This window comes from Tamandua tetradactyla, chromosome 2 (assembly GCF_023851605.1).
Source record: "Tamandua tetradactyla isolate mTamTet1 chromosome 2, mTamTet1.pri, whole genome shotgun sequence".
Lineage (NCBI taxonomy): Eukaryota > Metazoa > Chordata > Mammalia > Pilosa > Myrmecophagidae > Tamandua > Tamandua tetradactyla.
The window spans coordinates 218,177,073-218,196,840 of NC_135328.1; the positions used below are offsets into that span (position 1 = coordinate 218,177,073).

Consider the following 19,768-nt stretch of genomic DNA (forward strand, 5'->3'; position numbering starts at 1 on the left):
ACATGTTTGTGACTGGCTACTTCAAATCCTCTCCATCAGCCACAAGCAAGATACCTATTTATCTCATGGCTGTAAGCAGCGCTGCAATGATCTGGCACTGCCACGAGGCAGGCACTTATTTCATGCCCTGTTAATTCCTAATGCGGTAACTATAATATCATTCCTACTTTTAAAAGAGGTTACTTTTATTCTTTCAAATATCTGGCCCAAGTGTCCAAATAAAGAACATCACTTCTAATGAGGCCGAGTCCACAAACATAATCGTTCCCACTCTAATGATGGGCTTTGAGCTTTAAGACAGCTAATCAAGAAGTCAAAGCAACTCTTCATTCTTTTCAGGCAACACAAACAGGTCGGCAAAACCAAAGTGAACTTCCTCTGTACTGCTTAGTCTCCAAACAGAGGAGGTGACCGACAAGCCAGCTGGGGGTTCCTGTCCCCTGCAGACTGATTCAGTGGGGAGGGTTTCTTTGTCCATGTTACCCACAATGCCTTGCACATCAACTGACGGCCTCTGTGCACTGTCTGTCCATCGGTCCCAAAGGCAGGGAGTTCGCAGCAATGGACACCTTAGGATCAAAGGAGGGAGGGTCCCAGCCCCAGGAGGCAAGCATCTGTCTGCTCAGAGCTGTAAGAAATGCTGACATGTCATAATTTTAGTCACCTGTTGCTTAAAGTCACGTATGCTGTCAACACTGTTCATTGCTTTTTCCCACTCGTGCCCTGCTTCCTGACTAGCGCCCAACACTCTCTATGTGTATATTGAGGTCACCTCCTACAGGCCAAGTCTGCCCTGGGTGGCCCTCTGGGCAGTCTGCACAGAGCCCTGAGATCCTCCCATCACACCATTTCATCTCGTCACCCTGCATTCTAGTTGCATGCTTAATTTTCTGTCTCCCATGAGAGCAGGGAGCAAGTCTTCTTTTAAACATCACTGTATCCTCAATAGCTGTCATGATGCTAATGGATGGAAAGCACTGAATGACTGGCTGATTAATGAAGGCTACGTGCCAAATAAATATGTGTCCTCTTGATCTGAAAAAACTATAGATCCCACCTGAGTGCCCAGGAAGCAACTGGTGTAAAAGTAAGGGCTTGGGCTTTGGAACCAGACTGACCTGGGTCCCAGTCCCATTGCTGCTAGATTTTTGGCTAGATATTTGGTTAGATCCTCTCTGAAGTGCAATCTCATCATCGATGAAATGGGGTAACAGCATGTACTTTGCATGGATATTTTTATGAGGATTAAATGGTACAGAAGCTCTGTAAACCTATAACTGTCTCTGTACTAAGTGGGTGACTACTAACCGCAGCAGCCAAGGGGAGGGGGGAGGTAGACAGTTGAGAGCCAGCCTGGCTTCTGAGAGGCATCCCAGAGCTCTCAGGCGAGAGGACTGAAGGGCAGGTACAAGACAGCCCATCAAGCTTCTGGGGCGGGAGAAAAGCACTGTGAGGTTGAATGGACTCTTCCAGCTCGACTTAGGTGAAAATGTCTTCTCTTGCTGGCCTTACCCAGCACATCAGATCACATGGCTGAGCCATACTGGAGGCATAGGGGCCATAAGCTCTGGCTCACTCTCTCAGGAAGCCTCCCACCCTCAAATTCTCTCCACTCTGTCCGGCACAGAGAAGCAGGCATACTTCTGCATGGGGCACAGGAACAACTTCAGGCATGTTGAGATTTCATCTTACAGAATGCTGACATCACAACTACTCCCTGCCAACCTCTATCTTCTGGACCTCTTGACCTCCTGACCACGGAGTCCTGTGTCATTGGAAACCTTATCGAGCTAGCTTCTCCTTGGCTTACGGACAAGACAGCTGATCACGGGAGGAACAGCTCTCCACTTCAAAAGCAGCTGCCCCCATCCTGCACCTGACTGAGAAAATCAATGTGCCTTTGAGTTGCCTTGTCTTCCTAGGCCCAGCCTCTGAGAACAAAAGGAGCTATCCCACTGGGCAATTTCATGTACAGAGCTGGATGTTTTCCTGACAAGTTATATGTTAAACTGTAGATCCAGATATCTTTATCATGCCCTTGAACTGCAGAAAGCAGCTTAGGTGGTAGAAGAATCACAGAGCCAATGCCCCGGGCTTGCCTGGCTTCCTCGCCCAGGAGGAGGGGCAGCTGCCTGGCACCAGGCCCGGGAAGATGCCAGTGCTGAATCAATGGGAGCTGCCAGAGTTTGATCCAGAGTTCAGAAGGAACTCTTTTGGTAGAAGGAAGCAGGGTCTGAACCGAGAAGCCCCACCCTCCTGTGAGATGCTAAGCCTCAATGTACACCCCCATCATAATTCCCCAGGTGGAAAGGACCAAATGCCCACATCCCAAAGCATATCACTTGGCTTTCCAGCCACAATCCAGACCAGAGCTAATGAAGAAGAAATGCTGGTAAACTGTGGGGGCTTCTCTTTCCTGTTTAAAAACCATACCCATGGCAGGCAATTCACATCTATAGTAGACACAGCAGAGCAAGTCCATTAACACGAGAAGGAGCTCATCACACCCACCAAGAAAGTGTCCAAGTGGCATTGAATGGAGGTACTGTCTGCCACCCTTGGTGTGCCGGAGGCTGCAGGGGATATGGGAATTCCCAGAGCTGGTGGGCATGCCAGCAGCACAACTGCTTTGGAGAGCAACTTGTCAATGCCTGGCATGACAGAAAGTGCCCATGCCTCACAATCCAACAATTCCAGGCCCTGGTTACACAAGCACATGAGCAGATGTGTACACGGATGTTTACTGAGGCACTGTTTGCAGTGTTTATTCAGTTGAATACTACAGAGCAGTGGAAAGGGATGCAGGGGCTCTAAGTATTGACATAGATTTAGCTCAGACAGCAATGCTAAGTGAGAAAGGCAAACCGTAAAGGACACACACACACACACATGCTCCTACCAGACCTTAGAGCTCAGCTTATACCCCACTTTACCTGGGGATGCCCAGGACACATGAAAAGCTCAGACGTGTATGCGTCTCAGCACCATTAATTACCTTCCTCTGCGAACATGGCTGCTTTCTCAATGTGACCATGAGTCCATGGGGCAGGAAACATAGCTGCCATTTTCTTGCTCAGAGTAGGTACATGGTCAATATTTTCTAACCGATTCAGTGGCTCAGCTCCCTTAGGAAGTGTCGAAGACGGCCCACCCTCCAAATGGCTGAGTCCTGATCTCCAACTCCCATGGCCCCCGAGCTCAAAGGGAAAGGACATGGCGTACGTAATGTGCTGGCTTTGGTGACCTCAGTGTCCCAGTGGCAGAGCATGGGTCTGCTGCTGTCACTGCGACCGCTTCTCCCGGCCCCCAGGCTCCCACCCCCGCCCGTGTGTCCACACATTAGCCTCTGTGCGTGAGAGCCACAAATAACTCCGAACATAAATATGACCTAAAAATAACCATAAATCATTCTGATTCCATTCAGTGACAATTCTAATTTATAACATGAGGGCAGCAAACGAACATGGTGGCTCATTTTTGTCCCTGGGCTGCCGAGGAAGAATTCAACCCTGATGTTACTTACAACCCGAAGTTCCTGATTTACATAGGAGGAAACATGAAATACACGAAGACCCCATGCCTGGGGGCTGTTGGCGGGGCGCTAGCGCGGGTTTCCACAGGGGGCAGGGGCACCATCCCTGAGCAGGCTTAGTGCCAGCACGAGCGGCTCCCCCTACTTCGACCCCCACCCACCCTCTTCCTCACTCTCTGCCTGTCACTCCTGTGGGAGACAAGGGTCCTCCCAGAAGGAGCACAGCTCTCCTCCCCGGGCACCCTGCAGCAGGGGCTAGCATATTTGTGCAATCATTGTCTGTCCCCTCGGTGGTCCAGAGCAGCACGTTTGGGGAAATCTGCATTTGCATGTTCCATGCAGCCAGGGAAGTCACACTGTGCAACCCTGAGTGCAGAAGAGTGCAGAGAACTGGGATTTCTCAGATAGGGGCTCTTCTTGGTTTATCATTGTGATTAGGTATAAAAAAAAAAAAAAAACCCACATAAAAGTTATCTCTCTCCACGGGATAATACAATAAAATCCATTGGGTGCTATTTTTAACAGCAATGAAAGCACATCATTAATATAGAAAAAGCGACCATGACAAAGAGTGTCACAAAAAGCATCAGTGAGGAAGGACAACCCATGGCACGCAGGTGGCTTACCATCCTTGCGATTGATTCTGGCATGCTAGAGAACCCAACGTCGACCCACTCCGGAGCACCTCTCTCTGACCGTTTAAAATACCAGGTGGGTCATGAGCAGGCTTCTCGGCTCTTGGCCCAGGACAGCACTATCCATACACCTGGGACATTTCACCAGGCTCAGTGGGAAACACAGAGAAGTGGGTGCTCAATAATCAGCAGCCAAGAAGTCGTCATGCTTCATACCCACTCCCTCCACTGCTGTGGCACATGGCCCAGGCTCTCATCCCAAGGGAATTTTTCTGTCTTCCCAAGACTGAGAACCTATGGGGTTGCAACCAAAGCAAAGAAACCAGCCTGCACCGTGGCACAATCTCACCCAAGGACCAAAACCCGAAGTTTGCACAAGATCCCAAGATGTTTTCTACAGCACCCCAATTCCACCCCAGCCCTGCAGAATTCACACACACTTTGTTACGCTCTCTGATTATCTAAACATCCACATGCTCTCTGAGCTTGACACATCCAAGGGGAAATAGAGGGTGTGCAACTAGAGGGAGTCAGGTGCCGAGCTCTGGATGGAGAATCATCAGCTCCTGAGGGACCAGCTCAACAGAGGAGTCCAGGCGCTACTTCAAGGGGGAAACTCCTAATACCACATCAGCACTTTCCTGGCATCTGCAAATTCTCAATGCACCCAGAGAGGCTCTTCTGTGATAAAAACAGTAAGTGATTCTGCAGGAACCTGACAAATCCCATCTTTATTTCAAAGACTCCCTAGAAACATGAGCGCTTTAGTTAAATCCAGATTCACTGAGCCTATAGGGCAAGAAGGTAAGAGAAAGAAAAAAAAAAAAAGAAAGAAAGAAACCAGAGTCTTGGCAAACAAAAATTCTTTTAACCTTTAACAGAGGTGACTGGCACCAAATTACTCCAAAAATTCCATTCTCCATATTAGCCCAGAAAAGACATTGGTGGAACACAAGAACCTCGTCCGCTTTACCTCCACTCCCTGGACCTTCAGTTTCATGTGGTCCTCTCGGGTGGTTTTCCCATCTTTCCTCTTTTTCCAGCAATACCCGTCTTTCCTGTATTTCACTTTCTTCCTGTTGTAGAGTATCATAGAGCCATTCTGTGGTCTGGGAACAACAAATGGTTAAATTACCGAGAGAACCAGGCAGGAGAAAAATGTATGAAGAAAGATAGCGTAGACCAGTAAAAGTCTCTAAGAAAAGCAATATTCCACATTTCCTGGAATATAATTTTTCACCTTTTATTGCAGCTCCCTGAATTAACCATGTTTTATGGCCAGCCAAAATTTGCTTGTGGATTTGGTACCTAATGAATTAAATGTGTCAATGACAGGCTTAAAAAACATCCCTGTAGTAATATCCACCACCTAATCAGGATATATGATGCAGGGTCCCGAGCTATGCACAAGGAAGGAGGCAAAACAGAGAGAGCAAGCAAAAAGAGCCGGGGGTGTTGTGGCAGGCTGCAATAGCTTATCTCCTGTGGAAGGGTTTTCTACACATTTTATAATCCATCACTCTGCATTAGGAAATAAATAAGTTGAACGCAGACGCTCGATGACTATGTTAAGAGCAGACCAATAGAGGAGCTAGTCACGGAGTCCAAATGCTCTTGATTCATTGCCTGCATTTAGCTTCCTGCTCGATCCAAAACAGCATCTCCAGGCCTTCTTCTCAAGCAAGCTAAGTACCTGATTCTTTCCCATTTGGGTTTCAGCTGTCAGAGGGCTCAGACACTGCCAGGTAAATTCATCTAGTTGGTTCACTTGCTAAGCAGTAAAAGTGGGATGGCTGTCTTTGTGACATTAAAAGAACAAATAAGAAGAACCTTAGGTTTTCCAAAAAGAAACCAGATGCATCACCACAAACAGCGAAGATGATCATACACATATCTGTGCTTGCAGTGGTCCTATATTTGGGTTTGCACACACCAAGGAAAGAAAGGAAGAAACCACTGTGGCACTGGGGGTGAGAACTGTGATCACCAACTTCCAAAGTAAAGTTTCAGCAGGTCCGATCCCCAAGCAAAACTCCTCAGAAAGAAAATAGCACATGCCCTCCCCAGGTGGCCAGCTCTGTCCACTCTGCAGGTGAATGCGCAACAGAGAAAAAGGAATGCCACGGGTTCTGTGTCCGGCCGAGGTCACAAGGGCCCTTCTAATTCACTCTCTTGGCCAAGGTGGGAAAGCTCACTTGATAAGGCCAATGAAGTGGTTTCTCCTGCTGCAAGTCAGCTTATCTGCTTCTCTGCTACAGCAGAGGTAAGAAGATGCTAAGTCAGCCATCCTTCCCCGTGGACTGGGGCAAGAGCTTCCAACACCTTTCTTTCTTTTTTTTTTTTTCAACAATGGGCTGCGTCACAATTAGGCACAGAACATCTTGCTATTGAGGTCTTAATATTCCCTTGTCTGTAAGGAAAAAAAAAAATCACACCAGGGTGACAGCAGCTAATTGTAGTTCCCAGTCAGCCCTGCTCTGTCATTCAGCAGCAATATGATGACTAAACAGCAATTCCTCTGGAAATTACAGACTTTCAACAGAGGCTCCCAACACTTCATTGTTCCCCCAGTCACTGTGCGACTGGATTGTGTCAGTGTTGGTTTCCTCCCTACGTCTATCCTGACTCAGACACACAGGGAACAGCTCCACATGCTTGTCACAATGCTGTCTGCTGTTGGTACTTGTCTCCTCTTTACACGCTTGCATGAAAACCCTCCCATTCTCCTCCGTTTCCCAACTGCAGAGAGGCTCTCCACGCCCCTCCCACCTCTGCTCTATTCCAGGTACTTGCACCTACTCTGCCGAGCATTCTGAACCCCTGCTCACCCCCTAAAAGACCCACTGGAAGGCTGCCGAAGACCAGCCTTCAGACCACTGCCTAAAGAAGCAGCAAAGGACACAACTGATGGACCAGTCAGAATTCTGTACGCTCTCATCCCCTCCAGATGGGAATGAAAGTGTCCATAAAAAGATTGCAGAGCTGCTACTGATCCCAAAAAACTCATCCCCTGAAGAAGATGCCACATTAATCGGGTCCAGCTGCTCAGGAGCTCAGGCAAGGTTTGTAATTTGCTCCATCCTCTTGCCCTTTCTCAACTTGGTTAATAAACCCCACAGAGTCTTCAGGCAACTGTCCCCACATACTAACTGGTATGACCCAGAAAGAGTGGATTCCCCAAACACCATCACAGACACGGTCAGAATCATAACTGCTCTCACCTAAGGAGGCCCATTCTCCCCTGGGGACCCAGTCTTCACCACTGGAGAGTAGCCCTATCATCCCATTTCCACAGCCTTAATAAATGAAGTCACTTTAACTTGTAATAATGAGATCTAATAGTATTGAATCGACCCATCTGATATTATTAGAACTTGCCTCTGTTCTGCCCTCTGTGATGGGGGACTGTCCCTGTCATAGCTCACAGGTCCTAAGAAAGACAAAATTAAAAACAGATAGAAGGGCTGCAAATGCAAAGAAAATGGGGCTGTATGGCAGTTCCAGAATAAAATGAAGAGTAAGTCTGAGTTCTTGGGAAGGAAGGCGGAGGAAGGAGGAAAGGAGTTGGAGGGAGGAGGGAAGGGAGCCCAAGGGACAAGGACCAGGACAGGGGAGGCCGCTGCTCTGGGAGGAACGAGAGGTGGGCCACCTGGGGCCAGGTAGGGCAGGGCTTAAAGACGGTTCACAATGGCATGAAAGATGCCCCCACTGGGAAGAGTGGGGAAGTGGAAACCGAGCTGGGGACAGATAGGACACCAGAGGCTGCACGGAGGAAGCATGGAAGGAGTAAGGCAGGTCCACTGGCATCTCCTGGGAAGCTCTGCAAATAACAAAGCCATCAACACCCAGCATGGCCATTCGCCACATGCACGGAACTGAGCGAACATGGCACACGAGCCCCTACGTTTATGTCTAAATCTTATGTCTGTATCCTACATCCATGCTCACGTCCATACCCCTACTGCAACCTCCTAGCAGCCCTACTATTATCATCACCCCCAATGTGTAGCTGAGGAAGTCAAGCCTGCCATCCAGAAAACATCCGAGCAGAAGTCATTCTGAGTCAGTCTGACTTCTAGAGCCACGGTTGCAGCTATTGGGTTAGGCCAGACTCTGGGGGCCAGTCCAGCTTTGACCAATGGCTGGATGATCATTAACGCCCAGAGTACACCCCTGGCTTACTGCTGGGCAGGCACTTGGGAGTGAGCACCCTGGCTTCCTCACCCAGTGTTTGGGGCACCTCGGAGGCATGCACCTCGCAGAGTACCCCCACGGCAGTGAGCTCCAGTTGTCTACAGCGGAAACTTCCTAGGAGAGGGGCTCTTTGCATTCTCCCCTTTCCTTTCTCACTTTCCCACTCCTCTGCTGGTGCTTCCTGGGATCACCTCCCAGATAAACCGCTGCTTCAAATCCTCATGTCTGATCTCCTGGGAGAAGCCAAACGAAAGTAGACATTCTGAGAGCCTCAGGAATCAACCCGAAACCTCCACTGCAGCAGCGTTGAGGCAAAACTAGGAAATCCAGGGATGAGCAGGAGCTTCACTCTAACTATGGATGCCTCCAGCCAAGCAACGCTTTTACCTAGAAAACTAACAGCAGCAAAACCAACAGTGCTCGGTGTAACAGGGGAAAAAAGATCACCGGGTCAATGGAAAACCTACTATAAACATTAAGACCAAAGAAGCATGTATAAAATTAAGACACAAAATCAATAGTGTAACAGAAGGAATAATGGAAGACCACATTTATTACAGGAAAAATACAATTAAATGTGTAGGCATAAACTTAACAACAAATTCCAAAACCTAAAGACAGAGTATAAAAAAGCTTCTAAAAGGCACAAAAGTAGATTTCAATAATTATAAACACAGAACATGTTCTTGGTGAGGAGGAATTAAGGTTATAAAAATATCAAGGAAGTCTTTTTTCAAATGTAATGTCATTAAAAATTCCATCAGGATTTTTTCCTGAATCTAGAAAAATTGATAAAACAATTTATTTGGAAGGAAATAAAACACCAAAAACAGATGGAAAAAAATCTAATGAAGAAGACTGAGGGTAGGGGCTAGCCCTGCCAGATATTACCACATACAATAAAGCGTTTATAATTTTAAAAAGGATGGCAGTGACGCATGATGAAACAGACCAACGGAACAGAATAGAAAATACAGAAATACTCCCACTTACATGTGTAAATTTACTGTAAATGATACAGGAGGTATATCAGATCAGTGGAAAGGGGATGACTTTTTAATAAGATGAAATTGGATCTATCCTTCACATCATGCATCAGCATAAATTCTAAATGGATCAGAGATTTAAATGAAACAAATAAAATCATGCATACTCTAGAAGAAAATATAGGTAAATTCATCTATAATCTAGAAGTGGGGAAACCTTTCCCAACTATGATGCAAACTCCAGAAACAATGTGTAAAAGATTATTATATTTGTTTGCCTAAAAATGAAACTGCCAAACTGTTTTCCAAAGGAGCTATACCATTCTACATTCCCACTAGAAGTGTATGAGGGCTCCACTTTTTCCACATGCATGCCAACATTTGGCATTGGCAGTCCTTTGGATTTAGCCATTCTGATGTATGTGTGTATATGTGGGGGAGGGAGGTATCTCACTGTGTCTGGTTTGCATTTGCCCAAAGGCTGTTGTTTGAGGGCAACTTTTCATGTCCTTATTAACCATTCTTACAACTTTGGTGAAAAGTCTATTTCAATTATTTGCCCATTTTTAATTGGGTTGTTTGTCTTCCTACTAATGAATTGTAAGAATTCTTTACTTATAATCTGAATAGAAGTCCTTTAGCAGAGAAATGATTTGCAAATATTATCTCCCAGTCCAGGGTTTGTCTTTTCTTTTCCTTAATGGTTTCTCTTGAAGGGCAAAGTTTTAAAATTCAGTGAAAACCAATTAATCATTTTTTCTATTATGAATCATGCTTTTAGTGTCATAGCTAAGAATTTTTTGCCTATTGCAAAGATGTCATTTTTCTTATATTTTCTTTTAGATTTTGAATAATTTTAGCCCTTACATTTAGGTCTATTTTTGTGTATGGTATGAAGTAATGCCCTAAGTTCTTTTTCATTTTCTTTCTTTTTGTATATAAGTATCCTATTGTCCCAGAATCATTTGTTTAAAAAGGACTATCCCCATGCCATTAAATTGTCTTGGCTAATCTCTTGAAAATTAATTGACGGTAAACATAAAGCTTCACTTCTACACTTTCCATTCTATTTCATTGTCTGTCCTTATGCTATGCCACACTGTCTGAATTGCTGTAACTTTGGAGTAAGCTTTAAAATTAGGCACAATAGGTCCTTCAACTTTTTTCTTTCTCAGAATGGTTTTGGCTATTCTGGGTCCTTTGCATTTCCATGAAAAATTATGATTAGTTTGACAGTTTCTGGAAAAAAAAAAGTCTGCTGGTATTTTGATAGGAGTCGCATTGAATCTATGTATCAATTTGGGGTGAATTACCATTTTAATATTGACTCTCCAAATTCCAGAATATGGGATGTCTACATATTTAGATCTTCAATTTTTCTCAGCAATGTTTTATAGTTTTCAATATAGGTTTGCATTTTTTAATTACATTGACTCTAAGCACTTTATTCTTTTTGATGCTATTGTGAATAGAATTGTTTTTTTAACTTTATTTTTAGATTGCTCATTACTACTTATAGAAATACAATTGATTTTTGTATATCAATTTTGTATCCTGTGGTCTTGCTAAATTCATTTATTAGTTCTAGCAGTTTGGGGTGCTTTTGGTAGATTCCTTGTGATTTTTTACATGCAGGGATTATGTTGCCGGGGAATAAAGAGAGTTTCTCTTCCAGATGCCTTTTATTTCTTTTCTTGCCTTATTGCGCTAGTTAGAATCTCCAGTACAATGTTGAATGGATGTACTGAGAGCAAACATACTTGCCTTGTTGCTAATCTCTAGGGAAAAGCATACAGTCTTTCACCATTACATATGATGTTAGCTATATCAAAGGTTTTAAATAATGTGGAAAGGACTTAGGAGTCAACTTGAAGAGTCCCACTGACTAAAAAAGATGGGACAATTTGAGCCTCAATGAGAACAATAACTGCAATGGATTAAAGCACATTAAATATGGTTAAATTCAAGAGTTCATAATGATACTAAAATAAATAAATGAAAACTTATTGACTTGTTAAAGGATGCTGGTGACCCAACACATTATTTTGAAAGCTAAAAGAAGGGACCAGGAGAAGAATCAGCCATTGATCATACCTTTGTTGTACAAACTATTTCTTTCAGTTACCAAATAGCAACAGAGAAAGTTCTCTATAAAAGCATTCCAGCTAACAAACACAGAAAAAAATGAGGGAATTAAGATATTCTACTACTGCAACCCCTAATTAATGAATCTAGGTACTGGTTGTCAATGGCTGCTAAGATCACAAAAAAGAGACAGACAAATATTGGGTATCTAATGGCAAAAGAACACTTTACTGTTGCAAAAAGGAAAAAAAAATTGAGCCTGAAATTATTCAGACCTCTTGATCTACTACGTTGGAGGTCCTCAGAGGAAAGAGGTACACAGCAAAGGACACCAGGGGTATTAGAGCAAGTTCCCGAGTGTGGGAAATGCTACTGGACAAATGACTCCACGTCTTCAGCAAATTCACTGAGAAAGAGAGAGTATTTAAAGTGGGACTATATAGATTAAAGGTGCTTAAAGCAATATATCCACCAATTACATTGTGTAGGCCTTACCTGGATACTGAGCCAAACAAGCAGACTGAAAAATATGGCATTTATGAGACAACTCCAATTCAGATAGCAACCAGATTTTTAAATTTAGAATTATTAATTTTTAAGAGTGAGAATTGTTCTGTCATTATATTCTTTAAAAGAAACCTTATCTTTAGAGATATATATGGAAATATTTATCGATTAGATTTAATGTCTTAGATATGCTTCCACATAATTTAGGGGGAGAGGATGGATGAAACAAGATGGACCACGAATTAATCAAAGTTGAACCTGTATGATAGGTTATGGGAAGTTCATTATACTAATCGGTCTACTTTTGCATATGTTTTAAAAAGTTCCATAGTAGAACATTTTTAAAAGGAAGACAGTCATGGGGTTTGGAGGAAGGTCTAAGTTACCTCTTAAATACTGGCTCAGCTCCTTATGAGCAGTGTAACCTTGGACAAATTCCTTCATCTCCTTGCTTTTTCAGACACAATGTATGCAGGGTGCTAGCACAGTGCTGGCACATGACAAGTGTTCTCCATGACTTATAACAAAGGACACAAACTTGACCCCATTCATAGGGTTTCCTCTGGTAAAAGGACTTATAGAGTATTGAAATGGCACGTTGTGGGGTAGGGCTGGAAAACTGACCCATGGAAGAGGCTATCCCTCTTGAACCCCATATCCCATTCCGCACTGGTCTACCAATTCAGGGTGAAATTTATATATATTGAATTAGGCTGACAGAATACAAGAACTGAAGATGGAGGGGTGATGTGTTCATGAGAAGTTTTGTGGGTTGGTGTGAAATAGGAATTTATGGTGCAACTGGAGGTTGAATTCAAGACCAGTTGATCCCACAAAATGAAAGATCTGAATACCCCTTCCAGGGCCTGACTCTAACTTCAGAAATCAACACACCAAAAATGGTTCTCGTTTATGGGCTCTCCTCCTAGACCCCCACTTTCCCTGTCACTGACTGATCAATTCCAGGACCTCAACAACCACCTACAACTCTGCAGACAGGTAGACACTTAGCCAGCTCATCCAGCAACCTGGGACTTTCTTGGGGGCTGTTCTCTGGCCAGCCCATTCCACTGGCCTGGCCTGGAGGCAGTGGATTTCATGCAATGGACTCTGCAGGTTAACCAGCTATTGCTCCATCCAGTTCATAAGGATCTCTCCCTGTGGCATGCTTTTAAGAATAGATGATGTCCTATCTCCTAGTAGGACTCCATGAATAATATCTGCATGGCTTCTAAAGAATCAACATCTCCAAAAGAGTTGCCCTTATTCCAACTGGAAACAAAACCCTGGGGGAGGCTCCAACTTTCTTGGAGCGTTTTGAGGTTGCTTTGGTCCTATTCCTCCTGCCCAAGGCAAACAGAAAGGCCTGTGTGCTAGCTGCAAATGGTCATGCACCCCAGAAAAGCCATGCTCTTTTAATCCAATCTTATGGGTACAGACTTACTGAGTGGGATCTTTTGATAAGGTTGTTTCCATGGAGATATGACCCATTCAATTGTGGGTGAGACCCTTTGATTAGATTATTTTCATGGAAATGTGACCCTGCCCATTCAAGGTGAATCTTAGTTTACTGGAGTCCTTAAAAAAGCCAGTACAGAAAGTAGATGCCTAACAGACATTTGGAGTTGCTTGGAGACAGACAGAGGCTCAGAGAGGAGGTCACTGAAACCAGGAGCTGAAAGCAATGACACCAAAGGGCCAACAGACATCGCCATGTGCCTTCCCATGCAACAGAGAAACCCCAGAAGGGATCAGCCTTTCTCGAGTGAAGGTATCCTTGTCTTGATGCCTTAATTTGGACATTTTCATGGTCTTGGAATTGTAAATTTGTAACTCAATAAATCCCCTTTGTAAAAGCCAATCCATTTCTGGTATATTGCAATCTGGCAGCTTTAGCAAACTGAAACAGCCTGATTGGAGGGAAATGCAATCCCTGCAGTTCCAACTGCCTCCTGGCCCTGAACTCAAAGGCAGAACAGGCCCCTGTGACCAAAGTAGTTTCTCCTTCCTGGCATGAAGTGCAGCATCAGAGAAGCAGAATTTCTTTTGCAGTAGGCAGTTAGGAAACGAAGACTCCACTCTTAATTGCAGCTTACCTCTTATGTGTACACACACCTTCTTTCTGATCCTTCCAGCATGAATGACCTGATTTAAATGCACCATTAGAGGTAAGCTGTCTGGACCAAAATGTCAATATTAACCATGACCACAAGCACTGCAAAGGCTGCCATTTATTAAGCATTTACTTGTGTTTCAGACATGGGGCACAGCCCTTTATATCTATTTTGTCATTTTAATCCCAAAATAACTTCAAGAGGTAGATATTTGCTATCCTTATCCTCATTATGGATGCGAAAACTTGGGGTCCAGAGACATGTAAAAACTTTCTTAAGGCCATACAGATGGTAAGGGCAGAACCTTCCTGATGTCCTACTAAAAATCCCTGCACAATGGATGCCTCCTCCCCTTCTTTACAACGACTGCCCAAGGTACTGCCAGAGCCAGAACTGCTCAGGGCAGGGCATTTCATATAAAGGAAGGATCACTTGAGCCTGATCTAAATGGTTCCCATAGTTCGTCCTTTTGTTGCAAACGGAGGGGAAAAAATCTGAGAAAGGAATGTCTCCTCGGCTTATCTCCCTCACACACAAACCCAGCGGAGAGGAGTAATTGATGGATAGAACACAGCAAGGCTGATAGAATGCTAAACGGAACCCCGACAAGACACAGTGACAGCCCAAATCTATTGGAAAGGGACTAGTTTATTAACTTTCAACCCAGCATTTTCTTCTCACTTTTTTATGAGGTTTTCAAGATTTGGGGGACAAGGAGCAAGAGAGCTGGTCATGAGCATTCAGGGTCTGCCCTTGGCCTGGCCACTCTGAGCTATTTATGGAATGATGGAGAAGAAAGGGCTGCCGGACCCAGCCCTGGCTGCAATCTGCCAGATATGAAAACCAATTGCTTTTCATAATAAATTCCAGCTGGAGCCATAGAAATAATAAGGACAAGGAGAAGGTAACACCAATTTGCTTTATTTGATTAGCTCCTTCTTGGGCGGTCCAACCCCAGCTTCTTTTCATTAAAATAAGGGCAAATTGAAAATCGTAAAAGAGGTTGTCTTATCAGAGAACAAGCAACTGGGTAGCTTATATGCCTAACAGCCCCCCACAAGCCATGTGACATCCACAGACGTGCCTGAGATGAGCAGGTTCTGAGACACCGAGGGCTGCTGAGAGCTTCCTTTGAGGACCTGGTGCTCGTGTCCATTCTTCTGAAGAGAGTGAGAGACAGTCCCCAGCACACCCAGATCCTCAAGCTCTACCTGGCCCCTGTTCATCCCCACAAGCACCCCAGGAGAAAGGCTGCCCCTTGCAGCACAGAGGGAACTCACCCAGGGGAGGAGGGACACGGGTCTCATCTCCAAGGGGCCAGGACATCCGTGGTGTGGCGGGTGGGGGTGGAAGCACAAGAAGGGGTAACTGGAGCTTCCGGAATTCAGAAGCAGGAGCCAGCTTGTATTTCCCAAGGCTCATTAAATGGAGGCTGCTGACCAAAACCACAGGTTTGTTTGGTAAATCGCCGCTGGAGGCCACTAAAAGGAAAGGCCAGCCGTACGCAGCAATGGCCATCACCAGGAACTGCGCTCCAGGCAGAGTCCAGAGAGGCTCACTAATGGTGCCCTCCCTGGAGCTCGAAATTCCATTATGACATTACACAACTGATGCAGTCAAAGCATTTAGTGAGCAGCTTCTATGGGCTGGCATTCCTGCAAGGCACTTTAGATTCTGTGGTGGACAAAGAAAGCCCAGCCCTGCCTCGGGGGCGCTTGCAGTCTAGTGGGGCAGGAGAAGAAAGATCCCCGGGGAAGCTGCCGGAACTGGAGGTGGGGGAGAGAGCAAATGGGGCCTCTGGGACTCTCACGCTCCGGAGAAAGGGTCTGTAGGGCTGATGCTGAAGGGGGACAGGCGGCATGGGAAAGACTCTCAAAGGACGCAGCATGTGAGCAGATGCCTAGATGAAGGCAGGACGACTGGTGGCTCTCTGAGAAGGACTTCCGTTTCAGGGAGCGAGAGCAGCAAGGCCCTAGAAATAGGCTTGGGGTGTGCCTGGAGCTGGGCAGGGGGCAAAGGGAAGACAGGAAATGGGGCAGCTTGTATAGGGTCTTGAACAAGAGTCAATTTTTATTCTCAGTGTGATAAAAGACACAAATTAACCAGGGAATACAGCTAAGAGCAGCAAAGGATGAACAAGGACGCTGGATTTTAAGACAAATGTGACACAAAACATTAGCCAAATCCCATAAATTAACTCTGTAAACACAACTTTGGAAAGTGCAGTGAAGAAAGCGCCTGGGGTACGAAGGGAGGGCAAGAAGGGGTCTTGTGTCTAGACTGGGGCACAGGAGTTTCTTAGGAAATCCCCCACCCAGAGCAGTCTTTATGCTGAGAAAATGAAAGAGAATAGAAGTCAACCAAAACAGAAGCAAGGAGTGGCGCCTCCCAGCAGAGGGAACAGCATGGGGGGTTCCCAGGGCCCTGGAGGCTTCCCAGCTTCACCCTCACAGGGATGGGAAACGAATGGAGGATTCTCAGCAGGGAACTGGGGTGATCACCGGCCAGCCGGCTCACCCAGGCACTTAAAGACATAGAGAGGTGCGCGCCTGCCCCCGTGACCTGCCATGCTACCCTGTAAGCAGTAAACACTCGGCGATGGCCACTGTGTGCCCGCCCGTTCGGTCAAGCACCGCCTGGATGCTGCTGGGAAGGCCTTCTGTAGCCGTGGGTGACAGCCACAGTCAGTTGGCTGTGGGTAAAGGAGACCACCCTCCATAAAGCAGGTGGGCCTTCCTCGATCAGTCAAGGAACTTAAGAGCAAAAACGGGGGTTTCCTGGAAAAGAGGTTCTCTCAGGACTGCAACATGAATTTCTGCCTGCGTTTCCAGCCTGCCGATCTGCCCTACAGATTTCAGACTTGCCAGCACACGTGATCACATGAACCAATTCCTTAAAATAAATCTCTTAATCTATATATTGGGGAAATTCTCTCTTTCCTTAAAAACAAATGAATGTGGTGAAGAATTAGGACAAACTGGAGGATGAGCCATGGGACACACGGACTCTGCCTAGCCGTGTTAGAAGAACACTTAGGCTCCAAGCCTTAAAAGACCCATGCGGAGTCTGTGCCCACCTCACTCATATCAGAGCCCCTGGACACTGAACCTCTCCAGGGAAAAGCTCTTCCCTAGAGCATGAGTCCCAGGTTTGTCCCACAGCATAGCACAGGGGAGCAGGGGACTGGGTACTGCAACGGCAGCACAATTTGGATCCTTTACTCAAGTTTTCCTAAATTCTTTTAAGGGATGTCCGTGTCCAACTGCTTGAGCTTTGTTTTACAGCCCCCACCTAAGAAGCTGCTGTGCTTCGCTCTGTTTCCAAGGCTGAGAAACAGAAAAGTAGCCTCTGTTTTGAGCAGGAGGAGGCTGAGTACGCATTTATTTTTTTACTGTGACTTGTTCAGGTCCCCATTTTACAAAATGCCTTGTTTCATTTATTATTCCTTCTAGAAAGGAAAGTCATATTAACATTGTTTTAGTTCAATATAGAATAGTTTTTTGATTAGGGTTTATTTTGAAAAATTCTGAATTTAATTCAAATGTATGCCAATACCTTCCAGAGTAAGGTACTAGTCATAGACAGTTGTTCTGATCAGATGGTTTGGAGAAATTTCTGGAATATTCACATTCAAAGATTCTTTATTAATGAATGGTTAAATCTAACCAAAAACGCCAACAGTATTCTTTGTACATTTTCATTATATAGTGTTAACAAGCTTAGTTGCAAACCAATAAAATACTTAAGCTGTTTGTTAAAAACCAAAAAACAAATGAATGGTCAATGATGAGGCAAAGAAAAGAGGGAATTTCAATTTCAAGGTGGGAGAGATTAAATGGCTTGCTTTGGGTTCAATACTACTGGAAAGGAAGAGACAAGGGACCTTTCGCTCCTGCTGCCCCAAGAGGCGCAGGTCAAGGGCCCAGCTGGGCAGACACTGAGAACATAACCCAAATGCCAGCCGGTCCCTTCCCCAGAGGCCCCAACACCGTCACAGCTGGTCTTAGCCCACCCCCCGAAATGGAGCCCAGCGCTTCCTCGGCCCCTCGCGTGTCATATTCCAACATCGATATTTTATTAATAATCTAATGTAAATCTGAGAGAAAATTAATGTGTCATCTCCTAGCAGAAAAGACTAGACGTGTCAAAGCGACGGTCTGTTAGAGTTGTCATTTACCATTAGCATAGGCAATTCAAGGCAAGTGTCCCACTTTCGGTGGGAGTTTCATGACAATGAATCTCTGGGAATTAGCTGCTGGTCCAATTATTTCTGTCTCCCCCCCACCCACCAAGGAGATAAATTCTGTCTGGGGTGGGGGGAGAAACACAAAAAGAACAAAAAGGGGGGAGGGGGCTGCCAGCCTCCTCTCTGGTTGAAATCAATTTTTCTCAAGGAGACAAAGCAATATTCATTTTGTGAGACAGGGAATAAGGCTGCACGCTAAAGGCCAATAAATGGAGCCGTTCTGATGAAAACGTCCTCAAATCAAATGTAGGGGAACTTCTTAATGGGCTTTCTTCTTCTTTTCCATAATCCATAACAATTATGAGAAAGATGGGCAGAGAGGAGAGGCCCCGGGGGAAGCTGCCCAGGGAAACCCTGGGCACAGTCAGTCCAGGCAGACACAGGGGTCTCTGCAAACACTGACCCATCCGTCTGTCCAATGCGTGCTCCCCGGGGCTCCCTCTGGCTCCTACAGGCCTGGGGACGCAGCTCTGCACGGACACGCCTGCCCTGGTCCTCAGGGGGCTTACAGTCTGGTGAGGAAATGAGTCAACAGACAGGGGCACTAAAAAAAAAAAAAAAAACAGAATCTACAAAGACAATAACTCAGGACAAGAATTCTGTGGATTAAAATAGGATTGCTTTGTCAAATAACTTTTTTTAGTATGGAGTACAAAACATAAAAATGTACCTTGGAGTAAATCATGCCTGTGGTTCCAAAGCAAACGGGGCAATTGGGAAAATGTTCAGCCTCTGGAGAGCAGGTGGGTGCAGGCACTGGTTTATTCTGTGAAGCAGGAATAGGCCAGAAGAGTCTGGGCAGCCCAGAGCTAGCCTGCTTAGGCTGACCCCGAAGTCCAGCACAGCAACCGCATTTGTGGAAGCCCAGGGGCCCGGCCACCAGCAGGGGACGTGCAGGGACACCCCTGCTTCTGAGGACCACCCGTTTGCTCTGGCCCAGCGGCCAGTCCCAACCCAGCAGGCCCCGGAGCAAGGACGTGAAGGGCCCTGGGCCGGGAGCACGCCGCTGCCCCTGCAGTCCTGCGACGTGGCCCGCATGACTGACTCTCTCTGCTGACACGCTGCCACGGGGAGAGCACGACCACCTCGCCACAGAGGGTGCTCCCCCTGGGCAGAACCGCCCTAGGGTCCCAGGCCAAATCCTCTTGCCCCATCCAGGGAGGCAGCACCCATGGGGGCTACCTGCCCAGCCAGGTTCCCATTGCAGATACAGGCTCCACTGCACCCCAGTTTGGAGCCCACTTGCCATGTGACTGAGTTTGCCCCCTTCTTCCCCAGGCAGGTTCCTGGGAGCCCAACAGTGGCTCCTCTTCACCTGTCACTTCCCGGGTGTCCCAGGGTTGGTCCCCTCCCTGTGCAGCGGCTGCAGAAGCCTCCCACCAGTGGGCGGCCCAGGAGCTGAGCCATTCTGAGCACAGGGAAAGAGACCTGCGAGAAAGACCACCGGGCCAGCCCCCCGGCAGGACAGG

The 19,768-nt window shown here is 46.1% G+C and overlaps 1 protein-coding gene across 17 annotated transcripts in view; it reads right to left on the reverse strand.

The window, feature by feature from the left end:
- CAMTA1 (calmodulin binding transcription activator 1) overlaps nt 1–19,768 on the reverse strand; it is a 964,086-nt gene that overhangs the window by 458,029 nt on the left and 486,289 nt on the right. For 15 of the 17 annotated variants that reach the window (XM_077151442.1, XM_077151451.1, XM_077151440.1 and 12 more), the window contains one exon: nt 5,141–5,276. In XM_077151442.1, the coding sequence (XP_077007557.1) occupies nt 5,141–5,276 (136 nt within the window). Of the gene's footprint in view, nt 1–5,140; nt 5,277–6,362; nt 6,569–15,333; nt 15,638–19,768 lie in introns of those variants that run through there. The other 2 variants (XM_077151448.1, XM_077151443.1) reach the window with 2 other exon arrangements.